The 19,498-nt window shown below is 38.3% G+C and overlaps 1 protein-coding gene across 5 annotated transcripts in view; it reads right to left on the bottom strand.

Annotated features, from left to right (window-relative positions):
* Positions 1–509: 509 nt before the first annotated feature.
* Positions 510–19,498, bottom strand: part of ARFIP1 (ARF interacting protein 1) — a 43,955-nt gene continuing 24,966 nt past the window's right edge. For 4 of the 5 annotated variants that reach the window (XM_077300081.1, XM_077300078.1, XM_077300080.1 and 1 more), the window contains 4 exons: positions 15,407–15,628; positions 14,901–15,058; positions 13,203–13,377; positions 1,883–3,259 (listed from right to left, as the gene is read on the bottom strand). In XM_077300081.1, the coding sequence (XP_077156196.1) occupies positions 3,101–3,259; positions 13,203–13,377; positions 14,901–15,058; positions 15,407–15,628 (714 nt within the window). In that variant the 3' untranslated portion in view covers positions 1,883–3,100. Of the gene's footprint in view, positions 728–1,681; positions 1,720–1,882; positions 3,260–13,202; positions 13,378–14,900; positions 15,059–15,406; positions 15,629–19,498 lie in introns of those variants that run through there. The other variant, XR_013224736.1, reaches the window with a different exon arrangement.

A 19,498-nucleotide genomic window follows, 5' to 3' on the forward strand; every position in this document is an offset into this window, starting at 1 on the left:
CTGTACAGCTCTAGCCTAGCATGCCAGCCAGCCAATGAGGGCAGTTCGCTGTGCATACCCTCTCTACCATCAAGGAGAGACTGGGACATGGAAGGCTAGAGGGGACTGCAAAGTACCTGCTCCATCCCGCCCCTTGACTCAGTCGCCACATTAGGGGGATGGCACTCTGTCTATTGCCTCTCAAGTGTCTGCTGCACCAGAGAGGGCAATGGCACAGGTGTCAGGGAGACCACCCCATGTGGCTTCCCTCAGAATGGAGTCCGAGGCAGCTACCCTGGCTGCCCTACAGCTGCCAGTGATTCCAAGAAGTTGTAGAGTTGAGCTCATAAGAAGAAATCTATTTCTGTTTAAATCCTAGTTTCTTAAGCAGGAATAAAAACACAGTGTAATTGTTGCTAATCAATAGGAATATTCACTCTGTGGAAACTTGTCTCTTCCTTATAACTGGTACTGTACAAATGAACATGCTGACATAAAAATATGGTGAATACAAACCTTGCACAAAAAGGTTTTTCACTTGGTTTGTGGGTTTTATTGTGATTTTTTGTTCTTGCCATATGATGCAGTTCTCAGTAGGCAACACTCAGTTCTTTTGTACACTCCCCCTCAGATTCAAAATTAGCTTCCCCTACACAGCATGGAGGCTGATGTTCAAGAAACTGAAATCCAACATCCCCTGGGCAATGGGAGGTTGTTGAGTTGTTCTTAGAATACTGGCATGTACTTTCTGGAACAAAAAAAAAAGCTGTAGTTCAAGGTAAATAAATTACAATGAATGTTAAATTTTATGCTTGCCTCTCCTCTATCAGGCTGAGGGCCTTCTCTGTAGTGGCCCCATCCTGGTGGAACGCTTTATTAGAGAACACACATGCCCTGTGGATCTTGTTAGTTTCTGCAAGGTTTACATGACAGAGCTCTTCCAACAGGCTTTTAGATTCAAGTGAGTAGCCATATTGGTCAGAAGTAATAGAATAAAGTTTGAGTCCAGTGGCACCATTAGGACCGAAAAGAAAGTTGGTCAACCTTGGAGAGAGCCCAGCAAAAGAAAAAGATGATTGACCTGGGCATCGTTTATTTTTCTAGCTTATTCAGTAAAGCCAAAACTGGTCCTAGGTACAGAATCTCCCATTTTCTGCATTCAGCTTCATCAGTGGCTTATACCTTAGAATTTGTTTAAATAATTTTCAATCTTACTGAGCACAGTCTTCCAATTTTTTTCAAAATATAGACGCTGGTTATTTGCTCTGTCTGTTCTTTGAGGATCCATTAAGATTGTTAGAAGATTTATATAGTTGCTTTTAAATTACTGCTTTCAAGATTGTTCATTACATTGCATTTGTTGTAAGCCACTCTATCACTTGCCGAGGGAATTGTGGAGTACAAATTTTATAAATAAATACAAAAGTAAAAATACATTCACAAAACTTTAGTCCAGCTATTAACTGCACTTCACCATTAATAGTGTACAAAGTGCTTGTCAATGAAGACTACATAACACAATTGTTATTTACATACTGCTAATCTGTATCATCCTTCAACAGTTGTAACTAAAACTCACTTCAGAGCACCTCCTCCCCTCTCAATTTTGTTTATCGGCTTTCATAGGTGTCTGAAGTACTGTTGATAAGGAAGTGGGCAAATGCATGGAAAGGGACAAATTTCCAGTGATTTTCATACTTACTTGGGGACTCTGACTTCATCTCTTAGTCATTAGGGCCACTACAGAAAAAGGGAGACAGTCTTACATAGCAAACTTCTCTCTGTACCTTTTAACCTTTGTTTCCTAGAGTGAAACCAATACAGTTCTAAGAGCTACTAGATAGGAAAAGATGATATGGGGATGGTTTTAATGTACAGATTCAATAAAGTCAAGGAAACAAACTGCAGCAAACACCTTTAGTATGAATACAAGGTTAACAAAAAAGATGTATTCTAAGGAACGGTAACATTATTATAAGAGAAAAACCTAAACAGCAAAAAAATAATAAAAATCTGAGACAGCAAAATAAGAAGGAATGATTTTAAATGTAACTGATACACATTTTACATTAAGACTGAACACAGTCATTTTATGAAGCAACAGAATCTATTTCAACATATAATACATCATTATACAATCCATATAGCTGTGATAAGTTATTTTAAGTAATTCATCATATAAACACAAAGAGTAGTAGAACATGTGCAAATGAGAATGCTCCAAAAGAATAATTTTTAAAGCCTATAAGAGTAAACAGAATTGTACATTTAATAAGGGTTATACCACTGACTGAAAAAAAGGAACAGAATAAGTCACATTACCCACTGTGACAAGGTCTACTGTTCAAACAAACACATATGTCTCAGACTGGCCTTAGTCTGTATTTCATTTTTTTTAAAGAAAACCAACGAAGACTTCCTACAGATTATTCACACTGGTGTTGAAGAAAATCTAGAAAAGGCACTTCTGAATTTAAGGCAACTATGGTATTTTTAAATAGAAAGATAAAAATTGAGTTAGTATGGAAAAAGTCTACTTCCCTGGCAGGTCAACATTACAATGCTAAACTTTGTGTTCAACATTTTAGACCAAGAAGGTAAAAAAAGAAATCTACATTTAGTGTTCCTGAATACACAATGGCAAGATCTATCTTTTAAAATGGTATTTGCTGCAATTCCACATATCAGCCAGGCAGTTGATAGTATGTGGATGCTGCATAACGGCATTATATTATTATTATGGAAAATATTTTTTTCAAAACACAATTACATGAAAAAGGATATTTAGAGAAGTCTAATATATTTATATAAAATATCAGATGTTGATACAAACCAGGATCCTCTGCCTTTCGATATTTCTACCAGAGACCACAAACATACCAGTGCAAATTTCTATTATTTCCCTACTACAGAAATAACCATCACCCTCATGTAAAAAAGATTTGTTTTTGAAATGACAAATTGCATTTGGTTACATTAAATTCACCCCTCCCCCTCAATTACTGAAGTATTCTTTATCAAGGGGGAAAAAATTAAAGCCGCTTGCGCGTGAAAGGTCCTCTTTATCCAAGTTCCTTGATCCTCCAGATTCTAAGATTACCATGGATCTTCATGTCAGGGCTTATTGCTGCTCTTCAAGCCAAGATGGTGCATCTGCTCCAGGTGTTTTCAATTTGATATGGAACAGTTTAAGTGTCTGTTCAAGCTGCTTCTGATTCCCTGCAAAGTATGCTGCAACAGCATTGTGGAACAGAACAAGCTGATTATGCAGTACCTTGACCTGTTAGAAAAAGACAGGCAAGGTTAAAGGTGGAGACAAGTAACACAGTATTAAAACAGAAGTCATCCCACAAGTGTTCCACTGATATTTATTTTTCCATTCCTATGGAACCATCACTCTTCTGAGTGTACCCGTTCAACATAGCCCCAGCAGAGCACATGAGGAATCAACGGCCACTAATGTGAGAACATAAATGTGTTTTTCAGTAAGGTGGACAGGTTCTGAAATGAGTATCAAACTCATTTGCTACAATGGCCAGATCTGACACAAATGTTATTTTGTTGGGCTGGGCCATGTGTGCCATATAATGTAATGCCAGTTACCAGAGATATAAGTGTATAAACAACAAAGGCAAATCCTGTATTAATTTTTACTCAAAATACAAACAAAAGCAATTACTTACCAGCAGCAAGTGATCTACTGGGGAACCCACATGACTGTTAAATCATATCATATGAAATAATTCCAAAAGCACATGGTTACTGCTACCAAGTGTGCCCACTACTTCCACCTCATCTACCAGTTCTTCCCTATTGATGAGAATCAAGTCTAAAATAGCAGAGCCCCTGCTTCCCCTCTCTACTTTCTGGGAAATGAAGCTGTCAGCAAGACAAATTAAGAATGTAACGGAGTTTGCATTTTTAGCAGAGTTGGTCTTCAAACAGATATCTGGGTAACTGAAGTCACCCATGACCACTGTTTTCCCCTCACAGAAGATCGATGATGAACAAGCAGTGTGCGTATGAAAAGATACTGATGTTGCTCATTTTTGTTTCACTCTCCACTTCAACACAGAATCTGCTTCTGTCTACTAATTACATGAAGTGAAAAAACAGAGTGTCTGGCTATGAACAGAAGACTCAAAATAAACAGTATAGGAATTGCATCTAATCTCATTAAACACAATGAGGACAACCACAACCCCAGAGAGACATAGAGCTCTGCCTAGTATCAAGTCATCAGCTCGTTCATCAAGGCCTCTCAGCAATTAAGGCATTAATCTGCAAAAGAATTCTGCCATGTTACCACCCTTAGAACAGAAAGAACTGTGTGCACATTAACATTTCTTCATTACAGATACTGCATTCAAACAGATTTAAACTGGGTTTCCATTTTCTGCCCAAAGTGCAGCTCTGTGAGGTGATACTAAGCACAACTCCTTTCCAATTATGTATGCCCCCTCTTCCAAGGACCCTGGACCACCCTTCCTTCAGCCAAGATGGTCTACCTGTATGCTTCACAACACCTGTTCCTATCTTACCAAGCCTAGAGAGAGAATGATCAAACCACTGGCCCTATAATTAGGCCCAGGATGTGTCCCCAAGTACACTTTGACTGACACCTAACCACTCATGTTTGTGTAGGTGTGATGCATTAGTTTTGGAGGAATTTATTTTCTCTTTGGATTATTTACTGCTGGATGCCCAAACTGCTTCCATACAGGGTTATTTCCCTGTGTAGACAGCTAGATGCATCTACATTTTGGAGAGCTTCCATGTGAAGTCATGTTCTTTCACAGAATGACTTGTGCGGATCCTGGAGCTTTCTCTTTTGAACCAGCCCAAAGAAAGAAGTGTGGTCTGGATGTAGCATCTGTTGTGGATGCTTCATTTATGGCCAATTAATTATGTGTGGAGCAGAACTAAATTCTACATCTGCCCCCCCTTCAGACATTTAACTGGGGAGTTTTTTTCTAGTTCACATCTGAACCATGGTGCCCCATAACTGAAAGGGAGGTTGCCAGGTTGTGTGATCACCAGTGCTTATGGCACAATGAAGAGGCATTGGTAGGAGAACACAAATACTATCCCTGTGTACGTCTATAACACTCCACTGCTGCTCCAAACTCATACGCAAAACAGCTTGAGACTCCTGCCTTGAGAATCAGACACAGAGTGATAGCTCTATCTCTTTTGTGCATATGTATACAGAATTCTTTGTCACTGCCCAAACTGGGGATGATCTTAAGTCCCTAAACCAGGGGTGGCCAAACTGTGGCTCTCCAGGGGCTCATGAGAACTGTACTTCATAGACCTCTGGATAGCCACAGTTTGGCCACTCCTGCCCTAAACCAACATATCTGCTAGCAAAGCAGCAGAAGGAAAGTTTTTCCCCATTGCTCAGCCTATTTTAAATGTGACTTTGGCCAAATTAGGAAGCAGGCCACATTCACACTGACATATATCTACCATATACAAAACAACAATGGAACTACTCTAAAAGTGCTCATGATAATATTATTGGTATAATTAGCAACACAGATAATACTAACAAATCACTTATAGATCTTGGATAATTTGAGAAACAAGTGACCATAAACTGATAGCTGTATAGAAAACAGTAGGCTGTTTTCAAGTCAACGTTTCCTAAACTGTTGCTTAACTGAAAAAAAAAAAACCAAACCTGAATTGTCAAGAGAGGCTTTGTCTGCTGCATATTCAACTATACTAACATTAAAGTCATGCCTCCTTCCATTTTCTGGCCAGTCTCCCATGTAAGCATTTAAAGTAAGTAGTACAGAGATAAAAAATCTCAAATTTATAATGAGGAACAATGGCCTGCATATAACCATATTCTGAAGACTGAAGTTTTCTTAGTGATATATGGCGCCCCAGTTTCCACCTACTTTCCCTTCTCACAACAGACCTCCATTGTGCTGCTTTGAGGGCATACTGATTCCTGCAGGAACAAATGGGAGGGGTAACCTGGTAGCGTTTGTAGCTCCCTCTTAAGAAAACTTGGAGCAACTTCTTTTGATTTACACGGTTAGATAAAAGCAACTGAGTTGCTTGGACTAGGTGAGGTGTTGCTATTTCAAGTTGATGTAACACTGAATAGCTGCCTCAGTTTTTACAACTGATTGGATTACACATTAAATAAATACAACTTTAGATAATACTTCTTTTCTTCTATAAGCCAATATGTACTCTGGCAGTCTTGTGACACATCTAAGTAAAAGAGATGTGAAAAAGAAAGCAGTGTTGTGGCTGCAGTTTCTCATTGTTTACTACTACTTCTATTACCTTACCAATTTTCAGTCGTCTGGGCATTTGGAACTAAAAGCTGGGAAGCAGAACTGTATGTGAAGTAGGTTGGATAAATACACTGTTCAAATAATTAGAACATCTGATGATAGCACTCAGGTAGCACACCTAGGCAATGTCATTGTTATACTGACTTTATTTAGATGTATATATTCACTTGTAGTACTATAGCTTTATGCAGACAGTCTATAATAAAGCAACACTGAGAAAAAAACTTGTATATAAACCTCAAAAGGACTTAATGGAATTACATTTAGAAAGCCAAAATGGGTGGTTCCACAGTACTGACAAAAAGGCAATATTATAAACCTAGGCAAATAGGATGGAACACGAAGTGAAGGGCAATTTTGTGACATATAGCACCCCAAATTACACACATTCAACTTGCACCAAAACTTCTACTTCTTGAAGTAATGGCCTAAATGCACTACTAAATAGGATTGGTCTTCCTACCATCAATGGTATGTGGCTTATATTAAAAGCCTATATTAAGACTTTAAGGATCTTGCTAGTACCTGGTCACCAGTTGAAATCATTATTTTCACTATGACAGTGAAAATCCCCTCCCCCTCAGCTACATCTAGCCAGAAGCCTAGCTCCTTATCTGCAGGCACATGATTTGGTCATCTGACCCAAGCTTTAGTAACCTTGAAGCTAGATTACTATAATACAGTCTGCGTGTGGCTGCCCTTGAAAACAATTTTAAACTGCATCAGGTACAAAATGTTTGTTATCTGGGGCTAGCAGAAGGGATGTTGTCACTCCTATTTTGAGGTCCCTTCAATGGCTATCAGTTAGTTTCCAGGTCCAATTCAAGCTGTTGGTGCTCACCATTACAGTCCTTCATGATCTACATACTTGAAGGACCATCTCCCTTCTATGTCCCTATATAACAGCGTGTCTAAGGTACATTTGGCAACAATCAGGGCTCTAGGCTTTGCAGTGGTTGTCCCATGCCTCTGGATCAGCATTCTAGAAGAAACCAGAATAGCTCATCACCTCCTGGCTTTTTGGTGAGGCTGCAAAACAGAGCTATTCAGAGAGCTTTGGGGATAACCTGAACCTGGGTAAAGGAAAAATAACTTAAACATTGGGGCATATGGTATTTTTAATATCTGTTTTAATATCTTTTTAATTAAACTGTTTTGTATTGTTACCTGCCTTTGGTTCTGAGATTCTCAAAAGAAAAGAAAACATATTTTAAATAAATAAATAACTATTGCCCATGACATCAGGCCCTAACTATTTCTATGAGTCTGCTATCACCACCAAACAGAGACAGTGTAGTATAGTGGTTAGTTATCAACTAGACCCTGGGAGATCCAGGTTCAGATCAGCCATGACGTTCTCTATATAACCTTGGACCAATAGCTGGTTACCAAATTAGCTGACCTCAAAGCACTGCTGTGAAGATAAAATGAGGAATCGAGACCCATGCCTGACATTCTGAGCTACTTGGAGGAATGATAGCATAAAAATAAGCCTATACACAAATCTCTACAGTGTCATGGATGTACTACATGAAGCCTTCCCTTAACCATCTTCCTCCATGAAACCCCAATTTGTAGTCACAGTAGTTCCACAGCACCTTGCTATTTTGTAGTATTTTGCTTATTTTAGGGCATGGACTATCAATCAGTTATGTAGCACACCTCTGAAGTGCCAGGTTAAGTCCCTGGTGTTGCTGGTTAAGAGAAAACAGAGCTAGGAAAAGGTATGGAGCTGTGCTGCTTGAGGAGTACACTGGTAGATGTTTGTTGATACATTGCTGGGACACATTACTGTCTTGGAAATATTTTTTTCTTTGCTCCTCACTATTTTCCATGGTTCAGTATAATGCCAAAAGATTGCAGATAAGTGAAGAGCTTTCAGTGAGCTAGCTCCCTCCTGTCACCAATCAAAATGTACTCTGGCATTCTTCTCAGTTAAAGGAATCATTCAAAAAACATTTCTGGAAGCAAACAAGGCACAGGAAGTGGCATGCTGAAGCTTATAACGGGCATTCCAACCCACAATATTGGCAATGCCTTGTGACTGTGAGGCAGTGAGCAATTTGTTAAGCACTATAATCATCTGCAAGCCTAGACTGCTGATAATTTAACTGTTAATTTTCATATTTTGATGCCGTTTTATTGATCGCTTTATCCTGCTTTTGGGAACCATCTTGACTTGAATAAATAAAAAATAAAAATATTTTTAAAAGACTAATATTTACATGACAAGCTGGTGGGATATTTTGGAGAACAGATAACTCTTTTTTGTACACATTACTTTCTTTAGGTCTGAAGAGTTATATTTTAAGGCACACATCTTTAAGGTGAAAGTTCAGAGGATTTTGCTTATTTAAATTTAAAATTATCTTGAAATTTCCTATATAGGTAGCCTCCAAATCATTTACTTGTTACCTCCCCCGAGAAAAGAAAAAAATTGGGCACTACTCTGAAAACATAAATCTCAAAGTATATCTCAAAATGGATAAGGGCAGTTTGCTTTCTTGGTGACCTGAAATGAAGACATACACATTTGATATTTTTTTAAAGTTTCAACAGTTGACATTTCTACTTTGAATCTAATCTGAAAGTAAACTTTGTACTCCAAAAAGGCTAGCATTTCAGCATTCAGCAACTCAGTCTGAATAGGGGATACAATGCAGGGGTATGCAGGCTTCACTGGAAGAAGTGGCATCTCTAGTAGGAGAGCAAGGAACGCTTGTAGAAAGCATCACCAGCTAAAAACAGCAGCACATCTACAAGCTACCTGGCAAAAAAGTTCAGAATGTATGGAACAGAGATTTCTAAAATACAACATCACACATGCATTCCCAGACAAATGCTGCTCATAGTCTATGACTATGAAACTGCTGAAATCGATACTGTTAATTGTTCTGCTGAAATAAAATTGAGTCATGCTATAAAATAACATACTATAAACTCAGATGCAGAAGCCTTCAGCAATCTAATTTTATGATAGGCTCCTATCCTCTCTCTTCCATGTTCAGGAAAGCAATCCTCCACATTCCTCTCTCTAAACTAGAAAATATAAGCTACCAAGGGTCATAATTCTATACTGAGCAGTGAACATCTTTCCTTCTATTTCCTGTCCCCCCCCCCCTTTACTGGCACAAATAGAAGATCCATCAGCATATTTTGAATAATCAAGTAGTATATGAACTGGCATAAGACCATGAGTTGGGACTCCATTGCATATTATAATTTGTTAGTTGCATTTTATTCCTATGACTGAATTCCACTTGAGTGACTTGTTTGGAACACACCTATGAATAGAAACTCCAACACGCATAGTGATTCTAATGCTAGGGAGCCTGGGAATGAACATAATTTGTCTCAGTATCTACACACTGAGATTATAACTTCCTATCCTTCAAATGTTCATGCTCATCTGTAGTAATTTACCAACTGTAAATATTAATCCAGATATAATTCCTAGTAAGGCCCGTTTCTGACACTTTTCAAATGGGGATTAGGACAAAACGTCTCCTGCCCTGTGATAAATTTAGGAAATATAACAGAAATTAGTAAAAACCAAAGATTAGATCATTTCTAAGCAACAGAAACCCATAGATTTAGAATGTTATGTTATCTTAGAACCTGGTACAACTGAGTCTGGCTGCTCACATGCCAGGGGGAGGGAGAAATAGGTGTTCATAAACTAGGGCACACGAGAAGCCTACCATATACTTTACCTTGCTACACTTGTCTATCTGAAACATAGTTCTCCTGGGCAGGCACTGACATGGCAGGTCAATCAGGCTGGGAGAAAAATGTTGTAAGCAACTCCAAGATTACAGAGATACAAAATCTGTAATTTTTAACAGAAAAATCCCACACATATAAAACTGAATGCTAGAGTCTAATTTACACTGTGATGTATCTAAAAGCTGAAGGGAACTTATTAGAAGATATTATTCTTTTCTAATCTTTGGATACTTTGTGGGCTGGACAGATGCTTATGGGAAACACTATGCCAACAACATACCTAGCATGTACTGGCACTTCAAAGTCTTTCTCAAAGTCTAGCAGTACTTATTACAGTAGTGAACCTTTCAGAATTGTCACAGTTTAGTCCCTGCTGATAATTTAATAGGGTGACATTGCTATTTATAACCAATATTTCATAGCACTCATATTTGACATGAGATCAGTTAGAAGTGTTTAATTTCTCATGCTGTATAAATTTGAAGTATTTTATGTCACCTATGATTTCTTGAAAAGCTGTATATTTACTCCAACTGTAGTCACAGTTATTTCAGAAAATTTCAGTCTCTTATACTTGCCAATTAAAATCTGCAGCCATCTGCAAGAATATGGATATGACTGGTTGAATTTCATAGAGTACAATCTGTGCAAACAAAGACTGGGCTGGGATACCGGGAAGCGCTACCAACTATCAAGGACATCTTACAGACTATTAGTGCATAATCAGCACAGCTTTTATTCATTGTGAAGACAGAAATTTTACTTAACATCTGAAGTGGCAAAACCACCTCCCCTTTAAGTCATCTTCAGCAAATGAGGTAATAGTGTCAGTATTTAAGGGAAAGCAACTGAAGGAACAGGAACACTCAAATTGTTAATAGAGTTTTTGTAAAAGAACTGGAGGAGGAAAATATAAAGAAATTAGAAGTCTTGTATCAGAGAAGAAGTCAGAAATGAAATTCCTTACCTTAAACTGAGGGGCATTTCTCCTAGCCCACCCCAACCCATTACATCTTATGGCTATGGCCATGGATTCCACACAAAGTAAAACCTCTACCAATTGAAAAAGGTTAACTGTGATATTTATTACATGAGTAGCAATATTGGACTCTTCTTTTCCTGCAGATGCATAAAATATGGACTTTCAAACTGCATGAGTTCCAATAGATGGAATCGACACACCATTGATTTGAAGGCAAAAAACAGAAACAAAAAGGTAGCTTCATAATTCATTGGCCATGGAAGGGGTAGAGCAGGAAGAGTAAGGGAAGAGCTTCTGCCATCTCTCCTTCTCACCACATGACATCTCTTTGCATTTTCCTATGGAATTTATGCAGGGATCCAGTAGCTGTTACATCCCCATATCAGGAGTTAACAAAAGCCGGTCCAAAACCTTCAACTGGATCCAAAGGTATAATGACATTAACAAAGGAATGGCATTTCTGTTTCTGGATGATTTTGCCAATTACCCCCTCCAACTGCAGAACTCCATTTTATCTCCACATTATTTGTGATGCTGCCTTGAATCCACAGGAACAGACTTTTAATGTCTTCAGTGACCTGTAGTGACAGTGGGAGGAAAGTCCTATTCTGTTTTAGTACTTTGAACTGTATTACTATTCTGTTTTAGTACTTCGAACTGAATTCCTTGTTTTGGCAAGAAGGAAATGAATGACCTGCTAATAACGCCCACTCTATCCAAAACAAGGTTAACTTGATCCCCTTGTTGTTTTAGGATCCACTGCTAAAAGCATGTCCAGCCTGTAGAAACTCACTAACTTGGAAGCAGCAAGCAAAGACCACCTTCCCAAGTTAATGATGAAGGGCTTCTCCTCGACAACTTGTTCTTCCCTGTTTCTTTCCCAGTTGGCTCTTGGTCATTTGGAGGCTAGGAAAGTGTTGGAAGTCCCAAGCTAGTACATACAAGACTAGGTGGGTCAGAGGCTTTGTTTGCACCCTCTCTCTTTTCTATATTCTCCCTTTCCTTCTTTATCCAGCCCTACAGGCAACTCCCCTCCCTAGTGGGTAGAAAAGTAGAGCAGCATCCTGTTATATAGTTTATTTTTTTTAATTCTGATTTTTTATCAACCATGCAATTTTAACCAAAGTGAACAGTAATATCTTTTCTTTCACATATATAACCAATATATAAAGAATATATTTATCTGTCATATTAAATGATGCCAGTACTTTCTACTGGAGTAATGATAATGACCATCATACACTAGTTAATCACTCTAAACAATCTAAGAAATAAAATAAATAAATACGTTGCATGCATGGCATTCAGTGCCAAGCAATGGAAAGTTCACTTTGGTTCTAAATTAAACTATACCTCAGAAATGTCTGATTTGGACTTGAAAGAGCTCTAACAAATTATTAGTGGAAAAAGAATAGAAGTGGCGGGATTTGCCATTCAGAGGGTAGTTTCTTATTCTACCAAACGCAACTGCTATTTTAGAGTTAAGGGAGTCAGTACTACCAATACTGACTGACACGTCTGTCAACTAGTTTAACACTTTCTGTAGTGAAGGGGTAAGGAAAATTCCTGATCATCCAGGGCAGGTGTTTAAAAGTTTGCTAAGCAGCTAAAATTCACTTGCTACAGTGTTTGGCTGTCTTTTTCCCTTTCACCTTGCCAACTGTGGATCATTACCCTAAATTCTGTCACGTATATTCTTTTCAGACATTGAAAGACATTCACTTTCACCATCTTAGTCAGCTAATACAGTATATTTCTTTGAAATATCCCATCTTTTGCCAAGTGCAAGTGGTTTCAGTCTGTGTACATTCTTACTGTCCTCTGTCCTCTGAAACAGCCTTCTAAAGGAAGTCTGGACTGCTTCTTCCCTTCTGCCCTTTCAACAAGTGAGCAAGACTGTGTTGCATTGTAGAGGGTATGATTGTAGAGAGGACATGACTGCATTTTCAGTATATTGTTGTATTTTAAAAAGTGTATTCAATTTTTTAAATTTCTGACTTTTCCCCGAGATATAATGCCAACGAAGTAAAATTAGAAAGCAGAATGTTTTTTAAAAAGCTTTAACATACACATTCAAATCCATTTTATCCGTGACCTATCAAAATTAAATAGGAAAAAGAACTTAATAGATCTTAAGATTAGATAGTATTTTGGTAGGTATTTTACCGCAAGTTTAACTTGAACAAGCAATTAAGTATTACCTTGTTTTCCTCCAAAAACTTCAATTTAACGGATACATCATTACGCATTTTATCATATTTTTCTTTATGCATCTGAAATTGCTGTTGCGACTGTTCAATTTTTGGCAAAGTATTTGCATCACGTGGGCCAAGATTCAGTTCTTCTAGATCTGTGCGATAAGCATCATATTCGATCCTGAGAAGAAAAAGTTAACATGACCTGTGTGATTTGTAGAGCCAGAAAGTCACATTTCTTTAAAACCAGTTGGTGTATCTATTTCAATAGACAGTCCTATTTCTGCTGAAATCTTGTATTCCATTCTGCATGATTTGCAATTTGAAAGCAACTCCAGCTTAGCCATGCAATACGAGTTTGTGTACACAATAAACACATGTAAACCATTCTAAGCCCATAAACATGCATATTCTAATGCATGTGCTATTGAACTCAGGACAGATTACAGTTTACCCAGTGCAAATAACCTTTCAAAATAACCCTTTAGTCATACATGCAGTAGACATCTTCAGAAGAAATATACCCTGAGTTTTTGAAATTTACTGATTCCACTGAATAATATGCAACTATGGAGAGAGGCCCTCTCATATTTTAAGAGTGGCAGCTCTTACAATTGCTTGAAGCAAAAGATAAAGCAAGGTATGAAAGAGGAAGCTAAGGCAATCCCACCTTCACATTATCCTCCCTTTCCTGTCCTGCTGACTGGGATCGATTGTGGGAACTAGATAAACTCATGTTACAAGTCATAACAACAGTGTTCATGGATGATACTGCTTGTTATAGAACATGCACAATCATTTCTTTATTCTACACTCTTGAAGTCTGTACATATCATGCTCTTTAGCTTTTAAAACCAAAGTATACATTTCTAAACCTCATCCCAGCACTTATGAACTGTGCCCATTCTTTATAGCAGTAAAGAATCCCACATTATTCAAAACCCCAGTGGTGTTGCTGTTAAATTATCACCATTCTTTTACTATTTTTTCATTATCATTTTGCCAGCTGCATTACTTGTTCCTTATTCCTTATTCTGAAATACTTCTCCGTGCATAAACTCTAAAGTCAGATATAGATTATCCCATTTTCTCTAATGTAGGGGGCAATTTATTATATGCCGCTGATTTTAATTACAATATTCTTGTATAAACATCAAAAACAAAACTTTCTGTTCCAATTCAACTTTCAAAACAAAAGCTTACAGTTTAATTGGGTCCAATTCAAAGTTTTTGAGTCAAAATTTTGTTGTGGTACTTCAGATCAACACAGTTATCCACTTGAATGTAAAGTGGAAAGTAAAAAGTTAATGACCACTGTCTGTAGAAATCATTTACATGCAACTAAGGGAATTACTGCACAGCCAGAATTTCCTTGTAAGAGTTCCTCACAGCCATTCTCACTATCAACAATACATGTTACTCTTAAACTGAACTGCAGAAAAGGAACTGTAATAAGGGGGAAAATATAGCTGCACACATGGGTCTTTTACAAGCTTCCAAAGACATTTTTGAGACTACAGCATCTGTATGTAGTATAGCCCTTTCAGGGGTCAAAACAGGCCTCTTTTCCACTCACAAAAAAGCTGGTAAGAACCAATCCAACATGTTTAATATAGTGCAAATACAGCATCATGTTCAACAAAAGGATTTGTGTCTCAAAACCATATTCTTAACAACTATAGATAATATTGCATAAACTGTTACCTGGCACTTTCATACTGTTTTACAGTCATTAATGTATCCTCAATAGTTTTATTCACCAAAGTGCTCACACTGGCAATGAAAAAGTTTATTGCTCCAAGAAGAGTTTCACCATTTTTAGCAAGAAGTTTCTGAGTATCAGCATTATATCCAAACTCTTCCTGTTAAAGAGAGCAAAGACGTATCAGTGATTAAAAAAAAATATTCTCCACTATTCATTACACATCAAAGCCAGTATATGTGGCTGCTACATATGTTGGAGAGTGACGTCTCTGAACATATACCCCATACCTTCTACTAGCTTTTTATAAAACCAAATGAATTGGCAGATAGTAACTATGAATTAGTTTATGCAAGGCAACAATTCATTCTATGCATGTTTTCTTCATTTCATAGAAACCATCAGTTATTAGCCAACCTTACTGAAAACGGAATGTAACAGCTTTAGGAATATGAACACAGCTTGCATTTCTGTAAACTGGCTACTGCCAATGCAATTAAAATCTTACATGGAGTTCTAATGATTTCAAACTCAGGTCTGCAAATGCATCACCAAGTTGTTTCTGGGTATGCACCATCTGGAAAAGCTGCGTGGACAAGGTCTGTGCCAGTTTCAGGATGTTTTCATATTTCTTTTTGTTATCCCTCAGGATTTCTATTTGGGCTTCCAATTCCAGATCTACTGTTCGTGAACCTCGGCCCAGTTTTTCAGAGATTATCTGACGAGTGCACTGAAAATTTTGAAAAAAAAAACCTGAGTTTAAAATCAAACAAAAACTTATGCATCCAATTCCAACTTCCTCCCTTTTACTGCAACTTATCCACCCAGCCAACTAAGAGGTTCTATCTGCATGATATCCTTGACAGAATAAGGAAAGAATGTGGCATTTGGTTCCCAGTGGAAGATAAGCAGGGTTCAATTCAAACCTTAATATTTTGCTGTGTAAAGCTCTTTGCAGCCATCCCCCTTTATTTAAGAAGATATCACTTTAGGACTCATTATTAAGGTTCTAATTTATCTATTTGACAACTGAGTAGAAAACTGTGTTTAGAGGACTTCTAAAAATGAAAAAAAAGCTTTGATACAAAACCCCAACAGGCAATTAAGAAAACCTATAAACAGTTTTACAAGGATGCAGAAAAAGGTAATAACAGATATTCTCCAGCAAGAGACTGAAGATGGTAGGATGGCATGCTCAATGCATTTTAGAGAAAAAGTATACTTGGCATGTAAGTATTCAAGCAAAGAATCTGGAGCAGACATTATACTTCAGGTAATATAAAGAAAAAGGCCCACTAAGGTAGAAGATAATTACACAGCAAGGGTCATTATTTCACAAGATGAATTCTACAGGTAAATATTGGCTGTTTTCCCCAAAGTCAAAGATAAAGTAACAAGGAAGACATGAAAGCATGTATTTTCCTACACTCAGGATACACTGCCAAGCACTGCATTCTCATATCCTGTTTGGTATAAAACAACTGTAACCAAAGACGTTAACTGAAATCCAAGACTATTCCAGCATAAGACTACAGAAAGAAATTTAGCATGGTTAGGTGTTTTCAGTGTAAAATTGCTAAGGAGAAAAATATCATTAGCAGTACAAGTCAATAAGTTCTGTATACAAGTAATCATTTAGGCTGTGTCAAAAGATCAGGCAGTGCCATCTACATGAGTCTGTCGCAAATCAATACATACTGCTCAATAAACTGAAAGGACATAACTGAAGACAGGATCAATTTCTGTATCTCTGGCTGGCAACTAATCTACGTCCAACTACCTAACAACAGTAAAACACATTCATTAGCAGGGGAGAGGTAGCCAGGAGCTGATGCTGCTCTGATTCCTGCCACTGCCTTAAACTGAGTTTATATTATGACCCCATCACCACTCTCATCCTATCAGTATAACCATAATTTAACCAGGTAAATAATATAACCAGACTGTGCCCACAGGCCATCAGTTGCAAGTCCCCACTTGGCAGGGAGTGCATCCAAAATGAAATTGTAACAAATGGACTGTATATGTTACTAAAATGTAAGCTTGGAATCTTATCCCTAAGAACCTCATAGGATCATGGCTAAATTTAAAGTAACAGAGCTTAAAAGTTAACTAACATTTTAAAATGCACCGGACCAGATATCAAAATTTAGAATTTTAAATAGAGGCTTTGCAACATTGTGCTATTTGTGCAACTCAACCTGTGGAAGGCCAATGGGAACAAGTTAATAAAATTTAAACTGGTTTTGTCTGCAAAGAATAACATGCATATTTTTCTGGCTAAAGGCTAAAAATGTCATTTTGGGTTACTGCTGCTATATAGACATTCAAGAAACAAAGAACTCATTAAAAAGATTTCAAGTCATCCTGAAAACAGGAGACCAGATGATTTCAGCAGTATTTGTTCTTCTGAGTACGCCTAAATCAAAAGCCTGTAGAACTCAGTTAAGTTTACCAGCATCTGAGGAATAAGCCAGGCAGCAGGACAAAAAGAATGTAAACTCATTTCTTCTTTTTGTGGGGAGGGAGGACTTATTTAATAAATGTAATACTTATTTCAAACAAACTCTGGAGAAGTGGGATAGGATAAAGAGAGCAATTAAGGCTTAACTGTCCTCATTCCCACACCTCTTCAATCACATACTATGCAATGATCCTGTTGTATATCATCACAAGTGATAGCTCACTTAAGTACATGGAAATTACCATGCCATACCTGCTTGCATTCCAGGGTGTTCAGAAAACACATATCGTCCTCAGCCCTCCCAATTAAAAAAAATCTTGCTTTCTGGACTTACTTAGAATATTTAGTGACACTGTACCTATAAGTTCCAGTCTTCTGACAGATAATCTAAATGGTCAGCTAGGTCCATTGAATGAGGCACTGGTTAACTCTTTGGATACCATTAATTACCCCTACTGCTGGATGATAGCTATATAAAGGACCAGATAATACATTTTGCAGGTTCTTATTTGCTTAAATTTGCAGCCCACTTTGGCCTTTCAATAGTTAATGTCAATAGCCACTTTGACCCTTGGAGAGACTTTACTTTTTTCATCTTCAGAGGGGCTAGCCTTATCTGTGTTAGGTAAATTATGCATTCTTCATCTACTCCTAAAACTGGAAACATGGATCTCCAGTATAACTTTCCCCCTCATGTGCTACCTTTAACTGGACGGGCTCTTATTGTGAACCTGGAGTGTAAATTTCTTACAAAGAGCAAAAGTCCTTACATTATGCATTCCTCCAAGATAGAGGAGACATATACAGTGGTTGTTGGCCTGAGCCATCTAAAGGGTCAACACTTTGTACAGTTTTTAAATAAAGCTATCCTGAGAATAAATCTCAAATTCCATCACTGAAATAAAGAGAATGAGGGTCCAAGGAGGAATTGAAGCTCTTTCATACAATTAAAGAAAGTGAAGATGACACAGTGTGGAAGGAAAGACTGAGAGAAGGGTTGCTCTCCTCCCCTGTTCATGTGCCAGTTTTGACAGGAAAGAGCTGGCTAGCATCAAAGGGCAGGGAAACACTCCTTGCACTACAGAATCTGTTGGAAAGCCTTGGGACTTTCACCACTGCAGCTGGTCTGTGAAGTTCTAATATGAGACTGCACAAAAACCATGAAAATAATATATTCTTAGGCATGCCCTCTTCAGAAGTTATTTTACACTATCAGCTATGGACAGGGATATACAAATAGGTCCCATGACCATTATGTTAGCTTGCCTGGAGCTGACTTGACTTTGACAATTTTGCATACCTTCAACTCATCGGGCCATTCCGCACCAGGATCTATGTGGCAAATTGGTTGCGGGACGAAAAAACGCCATTTTAAATAGTGGAATTCGTCGTTATGCATATCTGGCTTTGTAGTGGAATCCAGTTGCGTTTCTATCATTTCCCACAGGTTTCCAGTCTCTGCAAAAATCGCTAGCCAGGAAGCAATATTGCAGAGTTTGTCCCGCCCCTTGTCGTCAAGCAGCCAATGGGCGGCCGTTATAAAAGGTAAAGGTATCCCCTGTGCAAGCACCGAGTCATGTTTGACCCTTGGGGTGACGCCCTCTAGCGTTTTCATGGCAGACTCAATACGGGGTGGTTTGCCAGTGCCTTCCCCAGTCATTACCGTTTTACCCCCCAGCAAGCTGGGTACTCATTTTACCGACCTCGGAAGGATGGAAGGCTGAGTCAACCTTGAGCCGACTGCTGGGATTGAACTCCCAGCCTCATGGGCAAAGCTTTCAGACGGCTGCCTTACCACTCTGCGGCCGTTATAATGATCCCAAAAAGCTCCTTTCCCTTTAAGGAAGTTAAAAAAAAAACGTTGCAACGAATCTGCGTTGATTCGTTGCAACGGAGAGACCCATCTAGGTAGCAGGTGGTGTTTGAGCTGCCATTTCATCATTGCCACGCTCCCCCCCGAGTGAAAAAACAAATAACCCTCCCCCTCCGGCATGGGTGCGATTTTCGGCCGAAAATACAGTAAAAAATAAAGGGAAAATAAACCAGCAAACGGGGCTGTGTGTTGTTTCGTGCTTAGTGACTTAAAACAGCTCTGCAGCCAGGGAAGCCTCGCTGGGTAAACGAAGGCTAGCTCGC

This window comes from Paroedura picta, chromosome 10 (assembly GCF_049243985.1).
Source record: "Paroedura picta isolate Pp20150507F chromosome 10, Ppicta_v3.0, whole genome shotgun sequence".
Classification (NCBI taxonomy): domain Eukaryota; kingdom Metazoa; phylum Chordata; class Lepidosauria; order Squamata; family Gekkonidae; genus Paroedura; species Paroedura picta.